Source organism: Chinchilla lanigera, unplaced genomic scaffold (genome assembly GCF_000276665.1).
Source record: "Chinchilla lanigera isolate Chin_1 unplaced genomic scaffold, ChiLan1.0 scaffold00004, whole genome shotgun sequence".
Classification (NCBI taxonomy): Eukaryota; Metazoa; Chordata; class Mammalia; order Rodentia; family Chinchillidae; genus Chinchilla; species Chinchilla lanigera.
Window position 1 is genome coordinate 9,973,650 of NW_004955405.1, and position 20,296 is coordinate 9,993,945.

The following is a 20,296-nucleotide window of genomic DNA, read 5'->3' on the forward strand; positions in this document are numbered from 1 at the left end:
ACCAACAAACTATAACTAATGTTTTTGCATGTTGGCTTAGCAGCTTTTTTTTTTTTTTTTGGACTGAGCACCTTACACGGACACAAAGCAAATAATTAAAAGTTTAACACAGCTCAGAGAAGAGAGGGAAATAATTTGGGCCAACTGTGGTGATACTATTTTTCTAAAGGTAAAGTCTGCTTTTTCTTCTGGTGGGAAATGAGAGTCACTCGTCTGTCCTACTCTTTCTTGCTTTTGAGCAAAAATAATTAAGAATTACTGTCCTCTGGCTAAAAATGTTTCTGCTATTTGCAAAGGACAGACCTTTAGTCTTTGGAGTATAATTTAAGATGCCAACATACTTTTTTTCCTAATGAAGATTCAAACCGATGAAAGAAAGGGCTTCTGAAACAAACACGGTGCCTCCACCTGCAGCCAAGACAGCCCGTGGTTGTTTGCAAGGCCTCACATTTAAAAATTCTATTTTGTTAGCTGTCTTCAAACTGTCATTAGATTTCAATTAGTAAAGCCATGGACTCTGATTTTGTTCCCACTGTGTACTTCCCTTCTACAAGTTTACAGAAGCCATGGAAGAGTCAGGCTCCTGATATTTATACAAATACATCTGAGCTTGGGGTTGAGAGGGGAGCGAGGAGGTGGTGGCAGTGGGTGGGAAACAAAATTCTACCCCAATAACTGGATAAGCTGTTCTCAATGTTCTGACCTGTTTTTAAATGCCTGGCAAATCAAACATCATTATTAATCCTGGTGTTTTTGGTGTTGATTCTGATGAGTTCTTCTCTGAGTCCCAGTTTGTTTTTTTTTTCTTTTTGAGACAGGGTCTCGCTATACAGTTTAGGCTGGCCTTGAGCTCACTTTGTCACACAGGCTGGTCTCACACTCACAATGAACCTTCTGCCTCAGCCTCCCGAGTGCTGGGATTACAGGTGTGCACTGCCACACCTGAAATTTAGTTTTTTTTTTTTTTTGGTACAGGGAATCAAACTCAGGACCCTGTGCTTGCGGGGCAGATGCTTATGCCACTGAGCTCTCTCCCCAGCCCTTAGTTCTTATTTTGAAAATGGGATGCATTTGATGTGGGACAGCTAATAAGATTTCAGAGTACTGCAAGTAGTTATAAAAGAGTGTTCTTCTAACTTGCTTGCAGAATGAATGAACTGTTTAAGACTGATGCAATACAGTTTGACTACATCTTCGCCATTTTAATCCTTGATGGAAAAAAATTCACATTTTTGAGCTATTGCATGTTAAATCTACCTTTGCTCCCTCAAGAATGATTTGCTAAAGATCGGTCGGAATCAGCACGGAGAATTTAGAACACTATAGATTTCAGAGTGGGTCTCAGGCACTGAGACTGCTGACTACCTTCAGCCATCCTGCATAGAAGAAGAACTGTAGGAGAGTGAAGATTGGAATGTAAAGATCTAAGTCATGTCCTGCGTAGCCTTTGGTGGGATCCAAAAACTGGCGTCCAATCAGGCATGCAAAGAAGAAGGTGTAGACAGCAAGAGTGACAACCTGGAACAGAGAGAAACGAGTGAGTGGACAGTGCTGCTGCACTTAGGCAGCTAGAGTGCCAAGGTGGGCAAATGAAATAAAATATTAGAAAGCATCTGATACCTGGGTGTAAACCAGCGGGATTCCAACCCAGTCATAACCGAATAAGAGGCTGCACCAAGAGCGGTATCGATTCATTTCCTAACGCCGGAAACAGACACAGTAGGACTTATTGGAATGACGGGCATGGTAATAAATATTGACTGGGACTCAAGCAATGTCTAAAATGATGGGACAGACTTTGTAAGACTAGAGAACTAGCTCCCAAGACTACCACAAAAGCAAGTTCTAAAACTGACATGCAAGGAGCATCACTGAACAGTGTGTAAAAAAGCTGAGGACATGTGGACATGCATACAGTACTTTTAAAATATTAAGACTGGATGTTATAGAAATATCCTTTATTCTGTACAATCCACAATCACGAACATGAACATTAGCAGAAAGTGGTAATGGGAAGCCAACGGTTAAACTTTAAAAAGCAATTTCTAGCAATCTTAGAAGAAAAATTTGGAGAGCATTTTTTTTCTCTTTTAAGAACATGTTCACTATAGATCTTAAAAAAGAGCTATAGACACATTTTATACTCCTTCCCCCCACAAATGAGGGCTTTACTCATATCGACAGAAAATCTATCTCTGCTTGGAGTAGAAGGACTGAGATTCATTGATTTCTTTCCTCTATTGAATGTAATTATTATCTAAGACTGGGATGAAAAATTCACCTTAATTTGGGTGCTATTTTAAAATCATTTAGGCTTTTAGCCTAACTCAGGCAGGAGGCTATCATGGCACAAATATATGTAGTGTTCTTGTGAATATGTTTCTTAGATGGATTCAGCTCACCCTGCCTTGTTTTTGGTGCCAGGGATCAAACTCAGGGCAAACTCATGCCAGGCAAGTGTTCTACCACAGAGTTACATCCTCAGCTCCACTTCAGGCTTCATTTGTTTAGCAAAAACACTCTTTTGTTCACTGAATCAGCTGAAATGCTGACTTAAACTTGAGATATTCCAGTTTTCAGAAAATGGCTGGGGGGTTTCTTTCCTGTGGAGATTTTATTTTAGAATCCTGAAACCAGGGATGAAAAATATGTTGTGTGGGCGCAGTGTCCTTCAGAGCTCTTGGCAAGCTGTGGTTAATCAATAGAGGAATACTATTTGCAGAGCCTATTAAAGCATTCTGTATAAAACATGGCTTCCAAGCAACTACTATGAAACAATCTGCGTTCAACTTGTGCATTGTATCTTGCACATTGTGGGATCTGATACTAGCTTGATCTTTCTGTTCCTTTGGAACCAGAGTGAACAAAACAGGCTCTTCCTGGCCAGACCTGTCATATCCAGGTCTCTTGTGCAATACAGTTAACATCTTTTACTGATGGTGTATGATGTACTTACAGTCATCAATGATTGTAGATCAACACTGTCTCTGATTCTACCTTCATCCCGGGCTTTAGCTGCAAGATTTCCAAACCAGATGAATGGAACCCAATATTTCAGATGAGGAGATTTGTGATGGTCAAATAATTTCCTTTCATCTGCTGTCATAAAACCTTAAAATTAAAACAGCTAGATTATACAAACTTAGTTTAACACTGATATATTACCATATTTTCAGTATACTGTGGAAGCATATGGAGGGATACTAAAGAAATACAAATATAAAGGTTTCTGTCTCAAGTGGTTTATTCCCAGATTTTGATTCAATTGATTTAGAGTGAAGTCAGGTATCGGTGTTCTTTTGAATCCTCATGGGTGATTTAATGGAACTGGATCCTGGCAGTTGCATGCTGACTGAGCTCTGCAGGAAACTCTGACATACAGCAATGTTTTAAAAAAAAAAAAAAATCGCTGTCCTAACCAAGGAAGGTTTTGTTTATTTAGTATTTGAAATTAACAGAGAAACTATTGCAAAGCCAATGTTTGCCAATGGGAGTCTAGTTTAAGATTACACTCAGGTTAGCTATGCTCACTTAGAAGGGCTCTGCTCATGCTTGGAGAATTGTGCCCTCTATGGAGGTTAAAAAAAAGCTTGGTAATTAATTCGCTTCTTGCTTCTTAGTACAGCATAGTTGTATAATCTAGATAACCTGCTATTTTTTTTAATTTTTCAGAAAAGACTTTCAGGGTGTGATTAAATGTTATTTCAGGATGTTAACAGAAAAATAATTTAGAGAGCAAAATAAAAGGTAGATGATAGGAAATAGGTACACTTTGTGGAGATGAGAGGACATGGGTGGGGGGGAAGGGAAGTAAAATGATTAAGATGCATTATGCATATGTGCAAATCTCCCAAGATGAGTGTAGTTATCATGTATCACAAACATATACAGATAAAAAGTGTAAAAAAAAAAGAGAAGTTAACAGATGCATTTGACCTGTCTTGGCTTTATACCTAAAGACTTGCAGCCGTTCTTTAACTAGAAGCCTATTTGCAGATATTCTATATCAATTATCTAAATTACATTCTTAGGATTTATAGTGTAATTTCCAAAAATGATTCCACTATGTACTGCTTGCACTCTCTGTAATATGACCAAAGAATAACTTTGTCTCCAGTTATTTTTTATTCAAGAGCATGGATCAAATTGTGCTAGCAAATCCATTCTTGGCTTCTAAGTAGAAAGAAAATGTACAGAGTGAAGGCTTATTTAGCACAAATACTGATGCAAGAGTTAGGCTCTTCCTTCCCTCCATGGAGGACATCACCCCCCACCCACCCTGGGTACCAGGCATTGAGCACAGGCCTCAGACATGCTAAGCAAGTGCTCTGTCACTGAGCTACATCTCCACCCTCTAATGAATTTTATTTTGAGAGAGAGCCTCACTAAGTTGCTTAGGCAGACTTTGAATTTATAGTTCTCCTGCCTCAGCTTCTTGTGTAGCTGAGATTGTAGGTGTGCACCTCTTTGCCTGGCTAGGACATCTATTGATTGGAACAAGCAGCAGAGGGAAGGAAGCTGGTAAGTTTTCAGCATGAATTTATTGAAGGATTTCTAGTTGCTGTGAAAGACAGATGATGGATCAGGTATCACTCTACCCTCTAGGAGTGTACAGGCAGAATAACTTTTGTCATTCCCTGCAGGGTCACATATTTTATCCAAAGTAACCTCATCTTTGGAAATCAAATTACATGGGTATTTGAAAGAAAATGCCTAGATTGCTGGCCAAATCTATTCAAAGAGCATTTTTCATGAAACAGAATGTGTCCTCATCAGCACTTCAAGTAATATTAACCGAAGACCAATATTTTTTTCAGAATTGGGTCGTTAACCCAGCGTTAAGGCTATGTTAATCACAGTTATTGATGTGCTGCAGTTTGATAGTGCCATCAGTTAGCGGCTAGCCCACCAACGCGTCTTCTTCAAACGTCTGTCCCCACGCTATGCTCCTTTGGGTACATCATCCCCATGTCTGGCATGGCTATTTTGTTCTGCTATCGCATATGCCTAGAATTTTTCTTGCCATCTCTTCCTTCTGGCAGGCTCAGCTCTGCTCAGCAATTTTCAGATTGCTTTTCCCCAGAAATATCTTCTTTACTATTTCTAATCAGAGTAAAACTTCTATATCTGTCAATACAAATATATGTTTGCATTGACTTGCAACGTGCGTTATGGTTTGATGGAGTAGGATCTGCTACTAGACCGCAAAATTTTACTGCCCTCAAGCCAAAGGATGAATTAATTCTATTGACAAACACATTCTGGTCATCGTAGATTATATCTTCTGTACAGTTGCCCCATCTTTTCTTGCTTGAAGCTGAGGCAGGTGCTTCTGCCTTTCAAGCATAGAATCAAGTGAGGCCCTATTTACAGGACTGAAATATCTGTGTCTCAAAATTTAAAGGCAGGATGGGTTTGATGCCAGTTCTTTCTGAAAAAGAAAGTTGTGCATTCAGCAAATGAGTCCTTCTTGGAGGAGGGATAACTTTCTCAGGAAGACTGCAGCGTGCCTGCCTCATTTCCATCTCTGTGTTTTCTGCATGCACTCAGCAAAGCGACCCTTCAACTGAACCTGTCCTTTAAATGTAGTGGGAGAGGCTCAGACATCCCTGTCAACTGGACAAATCAAGGAGAGGCAAATGAGGTTGGGAGAAGGATGGAATCCCATTATGACGCATTATGCGAATGTGCCCGTGCCTGGAATTTCATTTGCCCTGAGTGCACAGATCTGAGGCACTTTGCAGATAAAATTGGAGGGATTAATTGATATGCCCTCGGGCAGTGGCTCCTAAACTTTGCTGCACTTCAGAATGGTACTGTAACCCAATGTCTCAGGGAGGCAGACAGATACAACTATTTTAAAACTATCCTCGGTGAGTGATTACAATGCGTGGCAGAGTTTGGGAAAAACTGGCCCCATCTTGGGCATTTCAAAATTCTTAGTTTGAGCCAAACATCCTGCAGGGCTTCTAGGGAGCTTGTTTAAAGGTGTGCTCCTTAGTTCTTAAACCTCAATGTCTACAGTTCCCTAGGCTGCCTGGGAACCTACAGCTTACCTACAGATACCCTTGATAATTCAGTGATTATGATCTGCAGTCATACTTTCAGAAACACTGAGATGGAAAGATTTAAATTCATAAAACAGAACTGTGGGGAGACTTCAGACACTGGAGACTGTCTAGCTGTCGCGTTAACTCAAGGGGACTGGTACTGCTTTGCACTTTCTCTCCTGTGCAGAGCAAGTGCACATAGGTGAATCAAGTTTCACTCACAAGATGACATTCTGTCTGTTCCGGGCTCATCATGTGAGACTGCAGGGGAACTGACTCAGCCTCTGAAAGTTCAGCCAGCAGGAAAAGCTGGCACAGCTGTGAATTCCACTGTCTCCTTGGCCATTTCTCCCGTAACACAGGACAGTTGGAGATTTTGAGACTAAGGAGCCCTAGAGCCACGGGAGGCCTCAGGAAAAGCCATGGCAGACCTCAGGGAAGAAATGTTATACAGAATTCAATTGATTTTACTTAGAGAGAGAAAAGACGATCACCGATGAAATGCTCGGTCTATGCCAGAAACTCACATAAAGCTCACCTTCCAGGCAGTGCATCTAAAGTCAGAACTTGTAACTGAACAACCATTTGACAGCTGGGGGTCACTTGGCTGCGTTGATGTCTACTAACCGTCAGAGTCACTGAAGTTCAATGGCATCTTGTCACTCCCTTTAGTTATGGAACAAGTTCATGGAACTTCATGTTAAGATTGCCAGGGTTTAGGAAAAGTAAAGAGCACTTTATCCCTAAATTTACTGACTCTTATGAGTGGTTATTTTATATATATATGTTACATATATAATTATATATATATAATTTCCTATTATCTTTGTGATCCTGATAAGTAATTATGAAGAGAATGATTTTTTTCTCTTGATGCCTATGAAATATTCCAGGACTTTTCAGCATAACAGACATTATTTCCAATTTAATTGTTATATTTTTATTTTAATATAAGCAGAAAAACTTTAATTTTAATTTGAGAAATTGAACCTGTAACATCAAAATCCAGGTATATATATGAACATACGAATGGCAGTGTGTGTTGCGGTCTTTTACTTGCCACAATAATATAACTTGACTGCTGACATGAAAACAAGGGAAGTTTGGGGACTAGCACGTAAGTGGCCTGGCTTGTCTCCCTCTAACCGAGGAGTTGCTGGTGCTTTAGAGGAGCTACTGGTCTTCATTCTCCCCGCCCTCTCCCTTCCTTCCTCCTGGCCAGCACCTAATCTATACAGGCACAAGCCTTCTCTGAAGCGGGAGGGAGAAGAGGGTGGAGAGATATTCAGTTGCTTTAAGGCCATTGTTTTCCTGGGTGTGCTCCAGTGACCATCTGCCTGGTTACTGGAACTGGTTAAATATACTGTTTCCTGGACTCCGTGCCTGACCCCCTGAATCAGAATCTCTTCAGAGTAGCATCTGGAGATCTGCATTTGTTAGTTCTGTTGATTGGCTTAAACATCTAATGCACGCTGAAGATTGTGAATATGGACTTTTCCACACAGGTGGATTTATGTGAAGGAGTCAAATGACAAGGCTTTTTGTGCCTCCAGCATTGCCCTACTCAGTGGTATTTACCACATCTCCCTGCTCTCAAGCAAGAGCGGGTGCCCTGCCCCAGACTCAGGGCATTCGCCATGCAGTTTCCACCATTCCTGAACTTCCTATTCTTCCCAACAACTCCGGCACAGGCAAAGGGCCTCCAGGGAGTAGTGGAGGCAAATGCCCAACTGGAAGAGCTTAGAAACGGACTCAGTGCAGACTCAGTCAGCCCTCTCTGCGGGAAGAAGCAGAGAGTTCGGTGAGTCAGCGCTGCCCTGGACAGAAGGAGCAGGCCCTGGGGCGGCTGAGAAAGGCCCCGCCTCTGAAGCAGCTCTCCCTGTTTAGAAGATAGTGGCTCTAGCTTTTGTTCTGCTGGCTAACATACAAAACTTATACTCTTGTGGATGCAAGCTATGCCCACTACCCTTTTCCTGCGTTTTGAGAAAACACCAGGAATTAAAGAAAGTGCTGGGGCCAAGACATGGTGGCGCAAGCTTATAATCCCAGCACTCGGGAGGCTGAGGCAGGAGGATCACTGTGAGTTCAAAGCCAGCTTGGGCTACAAAGTGAATTCAAGGCCAGCCTCTACTGCATGATGAAATACTGTCTCAAAAAGAAAAAAAAAAGTGCTAAGGCCTTTTACACAGGTAACCAGGGATGGTCTCACAGCATGCGTGGATAGGCTTGGGCTTCATCAGATTTCCCCAGTGCTCTTCCGAAATACACCAACCCAAAATTTTGTCAGAACAATGCTGGTTATGTGAAAGTGGCACTACTTCAACTCTTCTGGCCAGAATGCTATCAAAAGCCGCCCTTTATAATTCTGGAGCAACTGCTGAAAGTCTTGAATCTACTTTCTTAATTGCTGCTACTTGTTGTTAGTTATGAGCTAGTGGTTGCCAAAGCCTTTACTCCAGAGGCAAGAAAAGGACTTTAAAAAATAAATATCCCAGTGGTGACACGTCTATAATTCCAGCACTCTGGAAGGCTGAGGCAGGAGGATTCCAAGTTTGAGCCCAGCCTGTGAAATTTAGCAACCGATGAGACCTTCTCTCAAAACAAAAAGATAAAAATGGTCTAGAGATGTAGCCCAGTGCAAAATTTTTGGGTTCAGTGCCCAGTGCTGCAACAAACAAACGCACAAACACCCAGAAAAGATCCAGTACCCCCCAGCTTCACTGCATACAAAATGACAGGGAAGCATGTTTTACTGCAGGTGCCTGAGCTACATCCACAGATTCTGATTCAGCAGACCTGAAGTGGGGTCCAGGAATACACATTTAAAATAAATAACTGAAGTTAGTCAAGACGTGGAGGCCTGTGGGTCTGTGGATCACACCTCAGAGACACACAAGTTCAGATGCATGTCAAGGAGCAATCAGCGCTTTTCCAGATCCCCCTGCAGTGCGGGGCGTTGGTTTGGGGAGAGCGGCACTCCAACACTCCAGATGCTTTCGGGAGAGAACAACCTGGAAGCAGGTGCGCGCAAATGTCCGCATGGGTCTGATGCGGAAGAGGCCTCTGTATCATGAAAAGCACGCTCAAAGGGAACAAAATCATCTCATTCTCCAGCCTCGCTCCCTTTCTACCTGCCCCTTGGCCCTCACGCCACGTCAGCCCTCTGTACTCGTGTCGGACTAAAGGCCCCACAGTCTCTCCGCTGCCGCCCATCCTGGCTTCCTCCCCGTGTGCTTTTAATATGGAAGGGACATGAGGCTACGATTTGCTTTGAGAACAGGGCCTCATATATGACTCCTGTCATTCCAAGGATGTGTCAGAACCAGAGAAATATCTCTTCTGTTCATCCCCTCTAGTCACCTAAGCAAGCTTCGATTCTCACTCATCAATTTGGTCTTTTTTTTTTTTGGTACTGGGAATTGAACTCAATTTTTTTTGTCTTTTCGAGACAGGGTCTCGCTATGCAGTTCAGGCTGCCCTTGAGCTCACTTTGTAGCCCAGGCTGGCCTCGGCTCACAACAATCTTCCTGCCTCAGCCTCCCAAGTGCTGGGATTACAGGCGTGCACCACCACGCCTGGCTCACTCATCAATTTGGATGTATCACGTTCTTCTTGTTTGTTTTTCGGTCTTTCTTTAGAAGCAGCAGTTCTTAAAATATTTGATTCTTTAGACATTATGGGAAGAAAATTTAGTTGTTAGGTAGTATTTTTAACTTGGTTATTCTGAAGCAGTATTCTACTTTTAAATTTAGAGGACAGATGGCAGTTAATGTTTGTGTCGTTCCTGTAGTTTTTACATCGTGATACGCCTGTGCACTTGCCGGGCCATTCATACCTTCCACCTGAATCCTTAACCAACAGGACCCAAACCCCAAGACTTTCTCATACCCTGCTACAGACCCCCTAACTGCAGTGTAGACACCACTCCTTCCTTATTTCCACCTGCCCTTCACAACTTCCTGATCAAGGTAGATCAAGGAGACTTGGAATGTCATATCCACAATGAATCTTCTAAAGCGGTCAAAGTGCTCTATGATGCTGGTGTTTCAGATGACTTCTAAGCAGCAAGAAATTACATAGCACTTACCAGGTGCCAAGAATTGCTCTGCATTATTTTGCAAATATTTTTTGTTTTGTTTTGTTTGGCTTTTTGTGGCAGGGTTTCATTATGCAGTTCAGGTTGGCCTTGAACTCACTTTGTAGCCATGGCTAGTCTTGAACTCACAGCAATCCTCCTGCCTCAGCCTCTCCAGTGCTGGGAATATAGGCATGCACCACCATGTCCGGCTTATTTTGCAAATATTAACTTATTGAACTTTCATAATAAGCCTATTAGGTATAGAGGGTAAGTCCTATTATAAGTTACTATAAAGCCATTTTATGGGTGAGGAAAATGAAGTGAATTAACTCACATGAGGTCATACAGCAAGTAAATGTTAAAGGAGTCAAACTCTTAGTGCTCTTAGCTATTCTCTATGTACCCATGTAAGGTGAAAGAACAGACAACAAGAAAGCCACAGAAAACTCCAAAAGCAAACAAATATTTTTTAACAACAGCAACTATTTTCAAAGACATTTCAGAAAAAGAAACTGGGGATTCCTATCTAATTTGAAACTGTATTAAACATAAAGGCAAAATCATCTAATGGTTCTTATATTATCTATATGTGTGAAGAATTACCTCATTTCATCCCCACCCTACTGAAGGCTTCGCTGCTAAATATTTACATACCAAAGAGAACTGTAATTCAAACAGTTTATTCTGAGCACTCTGAGTGCAGGAACCCAGGGAAAATAAGTAGGTTATCGATCTTGATGCGCTGGGGAGATGACAGATCCACACTGAAACAGCCTTTTACTGTCACCTCTCAGGGCTGCTCAGAGGAAAAGCAACTTTGCTGACTTCTACCAGAATCTTCTTATGCTTTGAGAAAAGCATTAATGTAGGAGTTCCAAGCCTAAATTTTAATCTTATGTCTATAGCTAATGAGCTGTGTGATTCAGGACAGGTTGTAATATCTCCAAATCAGTTTTCTTGAGGTCCAAATGAACTAGTCACAAGATAATCTGTAAAGTATTGGAAAACTGTAAGGTAATATTATAGGTTGCTTTAATATGACCATTATAATTACATGCTCTTAAGGCAATGTGACTATCTGCTGAGGGCAGGCACCATATTTTATTTATCTTTGCCTCTCAAGGATGCTTCTGGCACATAGTAGGTGACCAAGGAATGTTTCTTGAGTGAGTGAATAAATATGAGATCTTCAAAAGAATTTTGGAGGTCCACATGTCAGTTGAGAAGACCCCATGGAAGGAAAAGCCATTCACAGTACCTGCTTCAACCACGTGGTCCATTGTTGGAAACCTTTTGTACACAGCTGTGCTGACCGAGCGGAAGATGAGCAGGGATGTGAGGTTGACGTAGCGCATCAGAGTCCTTCTGAGCAGGCGCCCATGCTGGTCGCGTCCATGCACACTGCTGGAGATGAGGAACATCAGCCTGTCCGGCCAGGGCAGATTGACAAACTGGTTCCACCATCGGTTTACTACCAGAGTAACATAAAATCCTGCAGAATATAGGACATTATAAGAAATTTCTTATAATAGACACACTGGTCACACTGATTTTTTAAGCAGAATTTTAGCCTCTTTAGGAGTTGGAGGATATAAAAATGTATTAATATCCATACCTTAAGATTTTGCCCTCAAGAAAGAAAAAAAAGTCTTTTGTGCCTGGCTCTGCCAAACACCCGGCAAGTGGGTTTTAGAACTCACATATTAACTAAAAAATGGAGAGTTAGTGAAGATAAAGCTTACTTGTCCAAGAGCAGATTATTACCTCAAACTTGTTTGGTGTTAATTTAGCAAAAGCAGCCCAGAAGGCAAGACACTTTATGGTTGATTCTGTTCCACTGCAAGCGAGGCTTTTCAGGCATGCCTTTCAGCTTGGAAGCACTCCCATGCAGAGTCACTGGTGCCACCCTAACAGAGGCAGCTATGTGGTTGCATTCTGTGTGTGACCTGTACTTACCAAGCACAAAGGTTACTGGAATTTGTTCAGCATATCTGTCACAGTAAATTGATAATTTTTCAAAGTAACGTTTTTGGGCTCCTGTAAGTAACAATCTGGAGCAAAAATAAAATGCACAGCCCTTTATGATATGATACTTCTGCACCTGCACTGCAGGTGACACAAGTGCAAACAATGAATCACATATAACGTTGTGTTTTTTTTTGTTTGTTTGTTTTAAGGAGAAATAACTTTTTTCCTTTTTCCAAAAGCTTAAGTGCCTTAAAAGCTTTTTACTTGCTTAATGTTTCAAGTGCTGAAGTTTTTGCACGCAAATGTTACTGACCATTAAATACAGTGGTACCTCAGTTCACGAACTTCATTTGTTCTGCAATTTTGGAAAAGGTGGCCATGTTTGTGTTCTGGTGGGAAAGATAGCTGCAGTGGTGTTTGTCACCTGATGTAGAGTTTGCCCACAAAAACCAAAATTTTACCAAATGCTTTTGTTTATGAACAAATAAAAGTGTTTGTGAACTGAAGTACCACTGTAGTGGGATTTGTTAGTCATTTTATTTTTAAAACTTTATATTTTTTAAGTGTTGTATAATTGTTTTATTGGATTTGGATATATGTTATAAAATAATCCAGATATGTTATACAACAAGATATGTTATAAAATAATCCATTCTCAGTTATTACTCAGGAATACTCAAAAATGAGAGTACTGATTAAATGTCACAGAGTTAAGTCATTGTTAAATAATAACATTTGATGGCTTACTTTCTCCTGAATATGCCATTAGCACATTTGATTTATACATGCTGTACTTCAGAAGATATTATAATTATTTAAAATCCCATAGTTATTTGAAATATAAAACAAATCTCACAATTAGAGGTGAAAAATTTTATTTTTACATTTAGTCACTGCATAAAATGTTTATTATAGATCTGACTCAACCTACCCAAACCTATGTTTTGGTATTGTTAAACAAAATTGCATTTCATGAGCCATCCTTGAAATTGGTGTGGTAGGGTGAGATTCAGAGTCAGAAGTGATGTTTAAAGGCATGTTCACAGTAGTGATCAAAATGTGGAAGCTGCACACATGAATTTGCATAAATCAATGAGTGCCGCTGTTTCAAAGATGGAAGAACCAGAGGAAAAATCCATTATAACAAGCATTAAAGGCCCCTTTGGTGAGTAGAACTTTGCTAGTGGAAGCACAGGGGCACTGAGGGAACAGTGAGCAACAATCATACTGCAGGTGGGGTCCTGTTGGGAGCTAGCACTGACGAACAAAATGTTTGGTGTACACGGTGAGCTTGGGGTTCCTACCCCAGCTTTGGAGGAGGCGTCAGTTACTAAAGTTAGGAAAAGATGACAAAAGAGGCACAACTGGTTACACAGGCCTAGCAGGGTCATGTCAGTGGCAGGTCACGGCCAGAATAGTTTTCTAATATGTAAATCAAAATGACCAAAAAAGACTTAATGTGGAAAGTGTAGCTCTTAGGTTCAGGACAAGCCAGATTTTAATTTCAGATCTACCTCTTACTGGTTTGGACTTTGAGCATATTTTCAAATCTATCTGAACCTCAGTTTTTTCATCTGTAAGTGGGGATAATAGTAACTATACAGTAAGGATGTTATAAGAAATAAAGGATTAATAATATCATACCTTTGAAATGACATTATGGCCTCATACTTAACAATCATCTGGTTGGTATTATTACTAGTTGGCTAAAGAAAAATATTTAGATAAGAGACACAGAAGTGTTAACAGCTAGAAAGTACTAAAGAGATTATTTTATCAAATTTCTTTAAAAGTAGGAAAAGGCATAATCAATTTAGTGAATTGTTGTTCTGCCTTATGATTTTTCTTAAACATAATTATTTGCTTATAGTAGGATTAATAAAAAAATCAGGTCATTAAGTAGACATGGGAATAAAACTATGTTTATATTTTTCCATAGGTACATTTGACTTAAACAAATTCATTCTGTAGGTCTTGGTAAACCTTTGATCAAGATAAAAAGGATCTACTTTAACAAGATTTTACAGTTGAACTTTTAAAAATACAGGATAATTTGAACTGATGATTATTGTTGGTAAGCACTCTTTTGTCTCTGGAAAAAATATAGCATACAATTTGGGAGAGGGAGCTTAGAAATAGGATCTTGGAGTAAAAATTGAGATACCAAGGAGCATTTCTGGCTACATCATAACTGGTCTAAGGAATATTCTATTCTAAGCAGCAGTAGCAGCAATAAACTCATATTAGTAAAAATAAACTAATGAGATAATTATCTTGGAAGGTCATTGTGTCTTCCACCCTTTCATATTCTGAAGGCATAGGTGACATGCAAATAAATAGTATCAAATTATATAAGACATATCTGAAAAATTATTAGTAATTTTTAATAAAGATATTTTGCCTCTAAAGATATTTTGCCAAAATGCATATCAATATGTATATTTAATTGGAATGGCAGTTTTGATGTGTAGGAAAATAGTTCTTTCCACTTTATTTTTGATGATTATCCGCCCCTTAAATTAGTATCTCTGTCCTCCAAATGGAGTCCTGTTGCTGCAGGGAGGAACGTAGGTAAGAGCAATGATATACAAATTTGTTCATTTGTATGCATGTAGAAAAGGTATAAATACAGCCTCAAAAACCTTTAGCTTTCCTGTTTTAAGTTTTAGCTTCCTGCAGAGAAGAAATATATGCTTTCATATATGCAAAAAAGCTCGTAAAGCCTCCCTTTGATCATACTGATAAAATTTTATTAAGACTATAATTTTTAGTTGTAAAAATATTTCTTGGACATGATATTGTTCAAATTTTCTATCAGTCTGACAGACACAGGTTGTGAATATGCCTCCTTGTCTGAATATAACGTGTCCTGAAATCGAAAATATAAAGAAATAAATTAGCCTTCAGGTTTTCATTCCTTACTTGGGGCTCTGGTATGGTTGGAGGGCACCATCCTGGATACGAGGTCATCCTTCCAGTCAGAGGAAGGAAAGTTGTCTGATACCTGACATTCATGAACGTAATTACATATGTAGTTGCACCCAGCTGTCAAATCACAGATTCAACCCATGTATAACAGCTGGGGAAGTACAAATAATTACTTGTTTGTGGACTTTCCCTATTCAAAATCACGACATAATAAGGTTCTAAATAAAAACCATCCAATTTATGCCTATAGCATTGCCTTAAAGTGACTAATACTGCCTCATGATCAGTTAACTTGGGGCTGGAGTGAGAACCCTTGAACCCAAGAGTTATAGCCGATTTAATACCCTATAGAATGGTTAGGTGTGGATTAAAATCCCCATCCTGCAGAGAAGACCCCAGAGAGTTCATGCAAAGGAAGAGGTAACATAATGCAAAAGTCAGCAGCAACCAAAGGGTTCCAGATTTTTGAGACTGTATTCTTACATACTATTTGATGGCCACTGAAGGAGACATGCAAAGCAAAGTACCTGTACACCAAACTTATTGCTGTGTAAAGAACAGCAAAAACAATAAATTCCCTGTACAGTAGTTTGTAGATGCTGCCTCTCCACTTGAGGAGTAACCTATGAAATCCAAAAAAAGTCGCATTTGCTACTTTACTGGAGTAAGTGACAGTCATCTTGGATAGTTTTTTTTCTAGAAGAGTAAGAAGACAAAACACAAGTAAAAAGTCATGTTTAAGATAGGGCATAAATAAATCTGTATATCAAAGGAAACCCAGGCCGGTAATCAATCAGCCATCTCCTTTCTCAATTTGTACACTTCGAACTTGGGGAAAACCATCTCAGTGTTAGAGGTCTTAGCAGAGAAAAGGAAGGACAGGAGTCTCTGGGATGAGTGATGTTAGAAACTTTAAAATTGCCTGAATAAATATTATTTCAGACTGAGTAGCCACTGCTCAAAAAATAAATAAATGAGACATAAATATATGTTGTAAAGTCACCTATCATGTTTTCTTAATCCACAGGAGGATTTAGGGTACTGATATGCTAAAGTAATTGATATTTTCAAGAGCAATGTCCAAATAATAAGTTTGCTAAAGTATTGTTAGCACCTTTGAAACTCCTAAGGGGAAGTTGTGGCTGTCATCCTAGAAACTGGGTATTGTTGGACAGAAGCCAGGCCCTTGTGAGAATTTAACTGGCGGGTTACTGTCGGGGGTTACAGTTGTTCAGTTGGGGGTTATAGTTGTATTGCTGGGGGTGTCTCTCTGGAAGTGCTCTTGGTGCAGAGTTAGCTCTCTGTACCCTTCAAGAGGCAGCCCAAATGTTGGCAACAGTGATTATTTTAAAAGTGCAATTTTTCTATGAAAACGTTCATTAAAATGCTTGCAGGTGGTTGACTTTCTGATTGGAACTGAATAAAATGAGGTTATTTCTTAGGACTTTCTACTTGGATCTGTTCCATGGGTGTGGATAGGAGGAAAATGGCACCCTAACGCTTAGTTTTTGGTTAGTTCTTTGAAATTCCACTGCTTTTCCCTGAGGTGCTAAATGTTCAGTGTTTGAGATGTATGGCCCAAAGCGAACCTTTAGAAATCCTGCTCTACTCTTGGCTAACATGGATCATATGCAGATAAAGTAAGATTTTTCTGAAATCTTGGTTTTCTTAAAAGGATTTGTGAGCTTTTACGTAGAATTGTTGTAGTCATAAAAAATAAATTCTGTAACAGATTTCTCATAAAGTAACGTATATCACACACTTTACAATACACAAGAAAACTTTGTCTTTATTCCTACCCAGAAAAACAATCCAATTCCAATTTATACATTTTCTTTGAGGAAATGAATCTCTGGGATTTACATTCATAGCATTTTTTTTAAATCACAAAAACTGTCTCCAACATTACTGATGTTCATAAAGAAACCAGGACCCGTTGCATAAGTAAATGACATTACAAAAGAATGCGACTCAAGCCACAGACCAGTTTCATTTCTTCGTCTCTACCTTGTCTATTTGTCTAACGTGAACACAGCCAACACTGGAACGGGAGCATAATAAATTAAACCCATTTCATAATTTGTTCTCAGAGGCATGGCAGTTTAAATAACAGGCCTCAAGTAACTTTCTTTCATTTAATCACTCACCCTTCTGTTTAGCCTCTGTCAGAAATACTAACATCACATAGAGTAGAGGTCAGGGTTAAAATGCATAGATTTGCTCTGTGCACTAACCTATTTACTTGGAGTCTCCGAAAGCAAAGACAATCTTCAAATTTCAGGCTCCCCTTGAAGAGGTGCCTTCAGGTCGCTGTTGCACTCTCAGTTTCACCCTTCCTTCATGGACAGTCAGATTTTCTTTCTGTTCTCTGGCTACTGTGCGGACCCAGAGCATAAGAAGCACGGGGGTTGGATGTTTTTCCACTTGTGGAGGCCTGTTTATGCCAATTTGCCCACTGATGACAGTTATAGCTGGGAACAAACAGAAGCGACAGCTGCTGATGTTGCTTTTTTCTAATCTATAATTATAACTCCACCTGCCACTCAAAGTACCCCTTTGAATGAAGAGTTAAAGGATGTTGGGTCATTTAAATCTGTTAGATTCATTTCAATTTCATCCTGGGACCAACGAAGAAAGGTCCCTTTACCCCTAAAGAATTCTGAAGTGATCCCACCAGCCAAAGAAGAGAATTAGGATACTCTTTCTGTGACTGAAATGAAGAACATATTTTTATGAAGCCATGAACTGGGGCAGACACGAATATAAACAGGACTTTCATTCATTTGAGAGGTATTGAGATTGCTCTTCTACTAAAAGCAATAAATCGTGTTTTAGAGAGCGTGTGTGTTTCACACACAGAATTATGACATGAGGCTCAGTGTGGTGGAAAACAGCAGCACATTGATTTGTAACACGTTGGTTATATTTTTTATGGTTAGCTAGAAAATTTTAAATTACTCAAAGTGTTTTTTCTTAGATTGATCATGCCTACACATTTTCCTTCTTAAAAGAAAGAGCTTATGTGCACTCTTTAAAAGATGGAATTATTAATTTCAGGGCTAATAGTTGGGAGATTTCCAGTTTTCTGAAGGAACTTTGTGTACCAATCATTGTAAGCTTAAAGAAAATGACTTCAAATAAACTTATTTATTTATTTATTTATTTATTTATTTTTTGTCTTTTTGAGACAGGGTCTTGCTATGTAGTTCAGGCTGGTCTGGAGCTCACTTTGTATCCCAGTCTGGTCTTGAACTCACAGCAATCCTCCTGCCTCAGCCTCCCAAGTGCTGGGATTACAGGTGTACGCCAACACACCCAGCCAATTAAACTTATATTTTTGTGGTGAAAGAGAATAAAATGTTCATTCTAAAATTGAGAGTATATATAATTAAATATTTTCTAAAGTGTTCTTAAGTTTTCTGTGTGGTTGACTGTAAATACCTTACAGCAGTGATGGAGTTATAGGTGTCTTTAATTTCTCACATAGTTTTAGCATGGAGCCCTGTAAATAACGGGTATTCAATGTATATTTTTTGCTTATCACCTTATCTTCACTATTATACTTCTGTTGGTACATCTGTGGGAGTTTGGGAATATTTGAAAAGCATGTATACAGTGTGCTTCACATCTTACATTTGGGCAGTCATGAAAAGTGATTGGGCAGATGTGATATTATAAAGGTTTTCAAGATTGAGCAGTGTTAGAGAATTTGAGCAAATCTAAACCCAAATCCTTATGAAGTAGAAACATTAAAGACATTTTGCAAAATTTCCACTCCTGAATCTTCTATCTAATGTGTAATGGCTGTGAAATTTGGCATGGTTTCATTACTGTAGAACTAGGAGAACAGCCCTGTCATGGGTTGCATCTAGATGTCCCCCCAAAGCCTCATGTGGTCATAGGTGGGGATTTTTTGGAGATGGCTGGATCTACAATATGTGATACTGGGATTGATTTATGGTGCAATGCTAGAATCAAGGGCACAGGATGAAGAGTGTGAGTGTTACCTGGCCTAAGTACGCTGGGTAAGATATAAGGGATAGAAAGAACTGTGACCATCCTTGCTTGTTGTTTTACTACCTTCTGCCTGCCATGAACTTTTTCTCCTCTGCGATTCCCCTCTGCCATGCCACCCTGCCCTGGAGCCAATTGATTATGGACCGAAACCTCCACAAACTGTGAGATAAATAAACCTTTCCTCCTTTAACTTTGGGTCAGGTATTTTGTCTCAGCAAGAAGAAAAGTAACTAAGACCTGCCCCTTCTGTGTGGCTCTATTAGCACTGTTGGTTACTCTCATTTTTGAACAAGGGTAATTATGTTTATCTTTTCCACCAGGTTGTTTGGAGAAATGTCTAATTAACAGAGAGATCATTCTACAAGGAAATTCGTCAATAATGATTAGATTGAATGAACAAACTCCCATTACTGAGCTGTGAGTCTGGTGCCTATTTCTAATAGGTACTGAAAGATGCCCTTTGGTAATTAACTCCTTAGATGAGACAAGCCACTAGAGCTTTTTTCAAAATGTCTAGCAAAACACCAAACTAATAAGTTTGCCACATAGGAAGTTTTGAAGAAAACTTATTTTAAAAGTCCTTGTTTAAAATGGACATATTCTTCAAGATTCTGAAGGTAACACACAATTACAAAAAAATGAAAAGTAAAATAACAGATAAAGAACAGAATAATAATCATGCCACACTAGAAAGGTCCTTATACTGGGCATAGGGTTTACCTTTCTATATTTTGTGGAAAGTATTTTAATTAATTAATTAATTAATTAATTTTTGTCTTTTTGAGACAGGGTCTCACTATGCAGTTCAGGCTGGCCTGGAGCTCACTTTGTAGCCTAGGTGGGTCTCGAACTTGCAACAATCCTCCTGCTTCAGCCTCCTGAGGGCTGGGATTACAGGCATGTGCCACCATGCCCAGCTGGAAAGTGTTTTAATTCCCATAATTAATAGCAAACAATGTGACAGACCTGTAGGCAATTTCAGGGCTCTGTAAAATAACTGTACTAGTCATACTTCCTCTTTGTAGCAAGAATCAGGCTACGTGATTCTGACCACTCTGATTTTCTTTCTTTTTTTTTAAAATTTATTTTATTTTAAAAAATAAAAGGAGGAAAACATTAACACGGACAACATGCTACAAAATAGCAAACGAACAGTACAGACAGTACGGAGTTACAAACAAAGTGGTAGGGAATTAACAATGCTTGTTGTATTACATATTGATATCTACAAAGTGGTTTCTCATGAAAACAGATA

At 39.5% G+C, this 20,296-nt stretch overlaps 1 protein-coding gene across 2 annotated transcripts in view; it reads right to left on the minus strand.

Annotated features, from left to right (window-relative positions):
* The window catches only part of Best3 (bestrophin 3), a 73,599-nt gene that overhangs the window by 16,055 nt on the left and 37,248 nt on the right, over nt 1-20,296 (minus strand). The window contains exons 7-13 of one of the 2 annotated variants that reach the window (XM_013517529.1): nt 17,259-17,495; nt 15,552-15,720; nt 12,085-12,179; nt 11,387-11,620; nt 2,957-3,111; nt 1,621-1,698; nt 1,366-1,518 (exon numbers count right to left, since the gene is read on the minus strand). In XM_013517529.1, the coding sequence (XP_013372983.1) occupies nt 1,366-1,518; nt 1,621-1,698; nt 2,957-3,111; nt 11,387-11,620; nt 12,085-12,179; nt 15,552-15,703 (867 nt within the window). In that variant the 5' untranslated portion in view covers nt 15,704-15,720; nt 17,259-17,495. The remainder of the gene's footprint in view (nt 1-1,365; nt 1,519-1,620; nt 1,699-2,956; nt 3,112-11,386; nt 11,621-12,084; nt 12,180-15,551; nt 15,721-17,258; nt 17,496-20,296) is intronic. The other variant, XM_013517531.1, reaches the window with a different exon arrangement.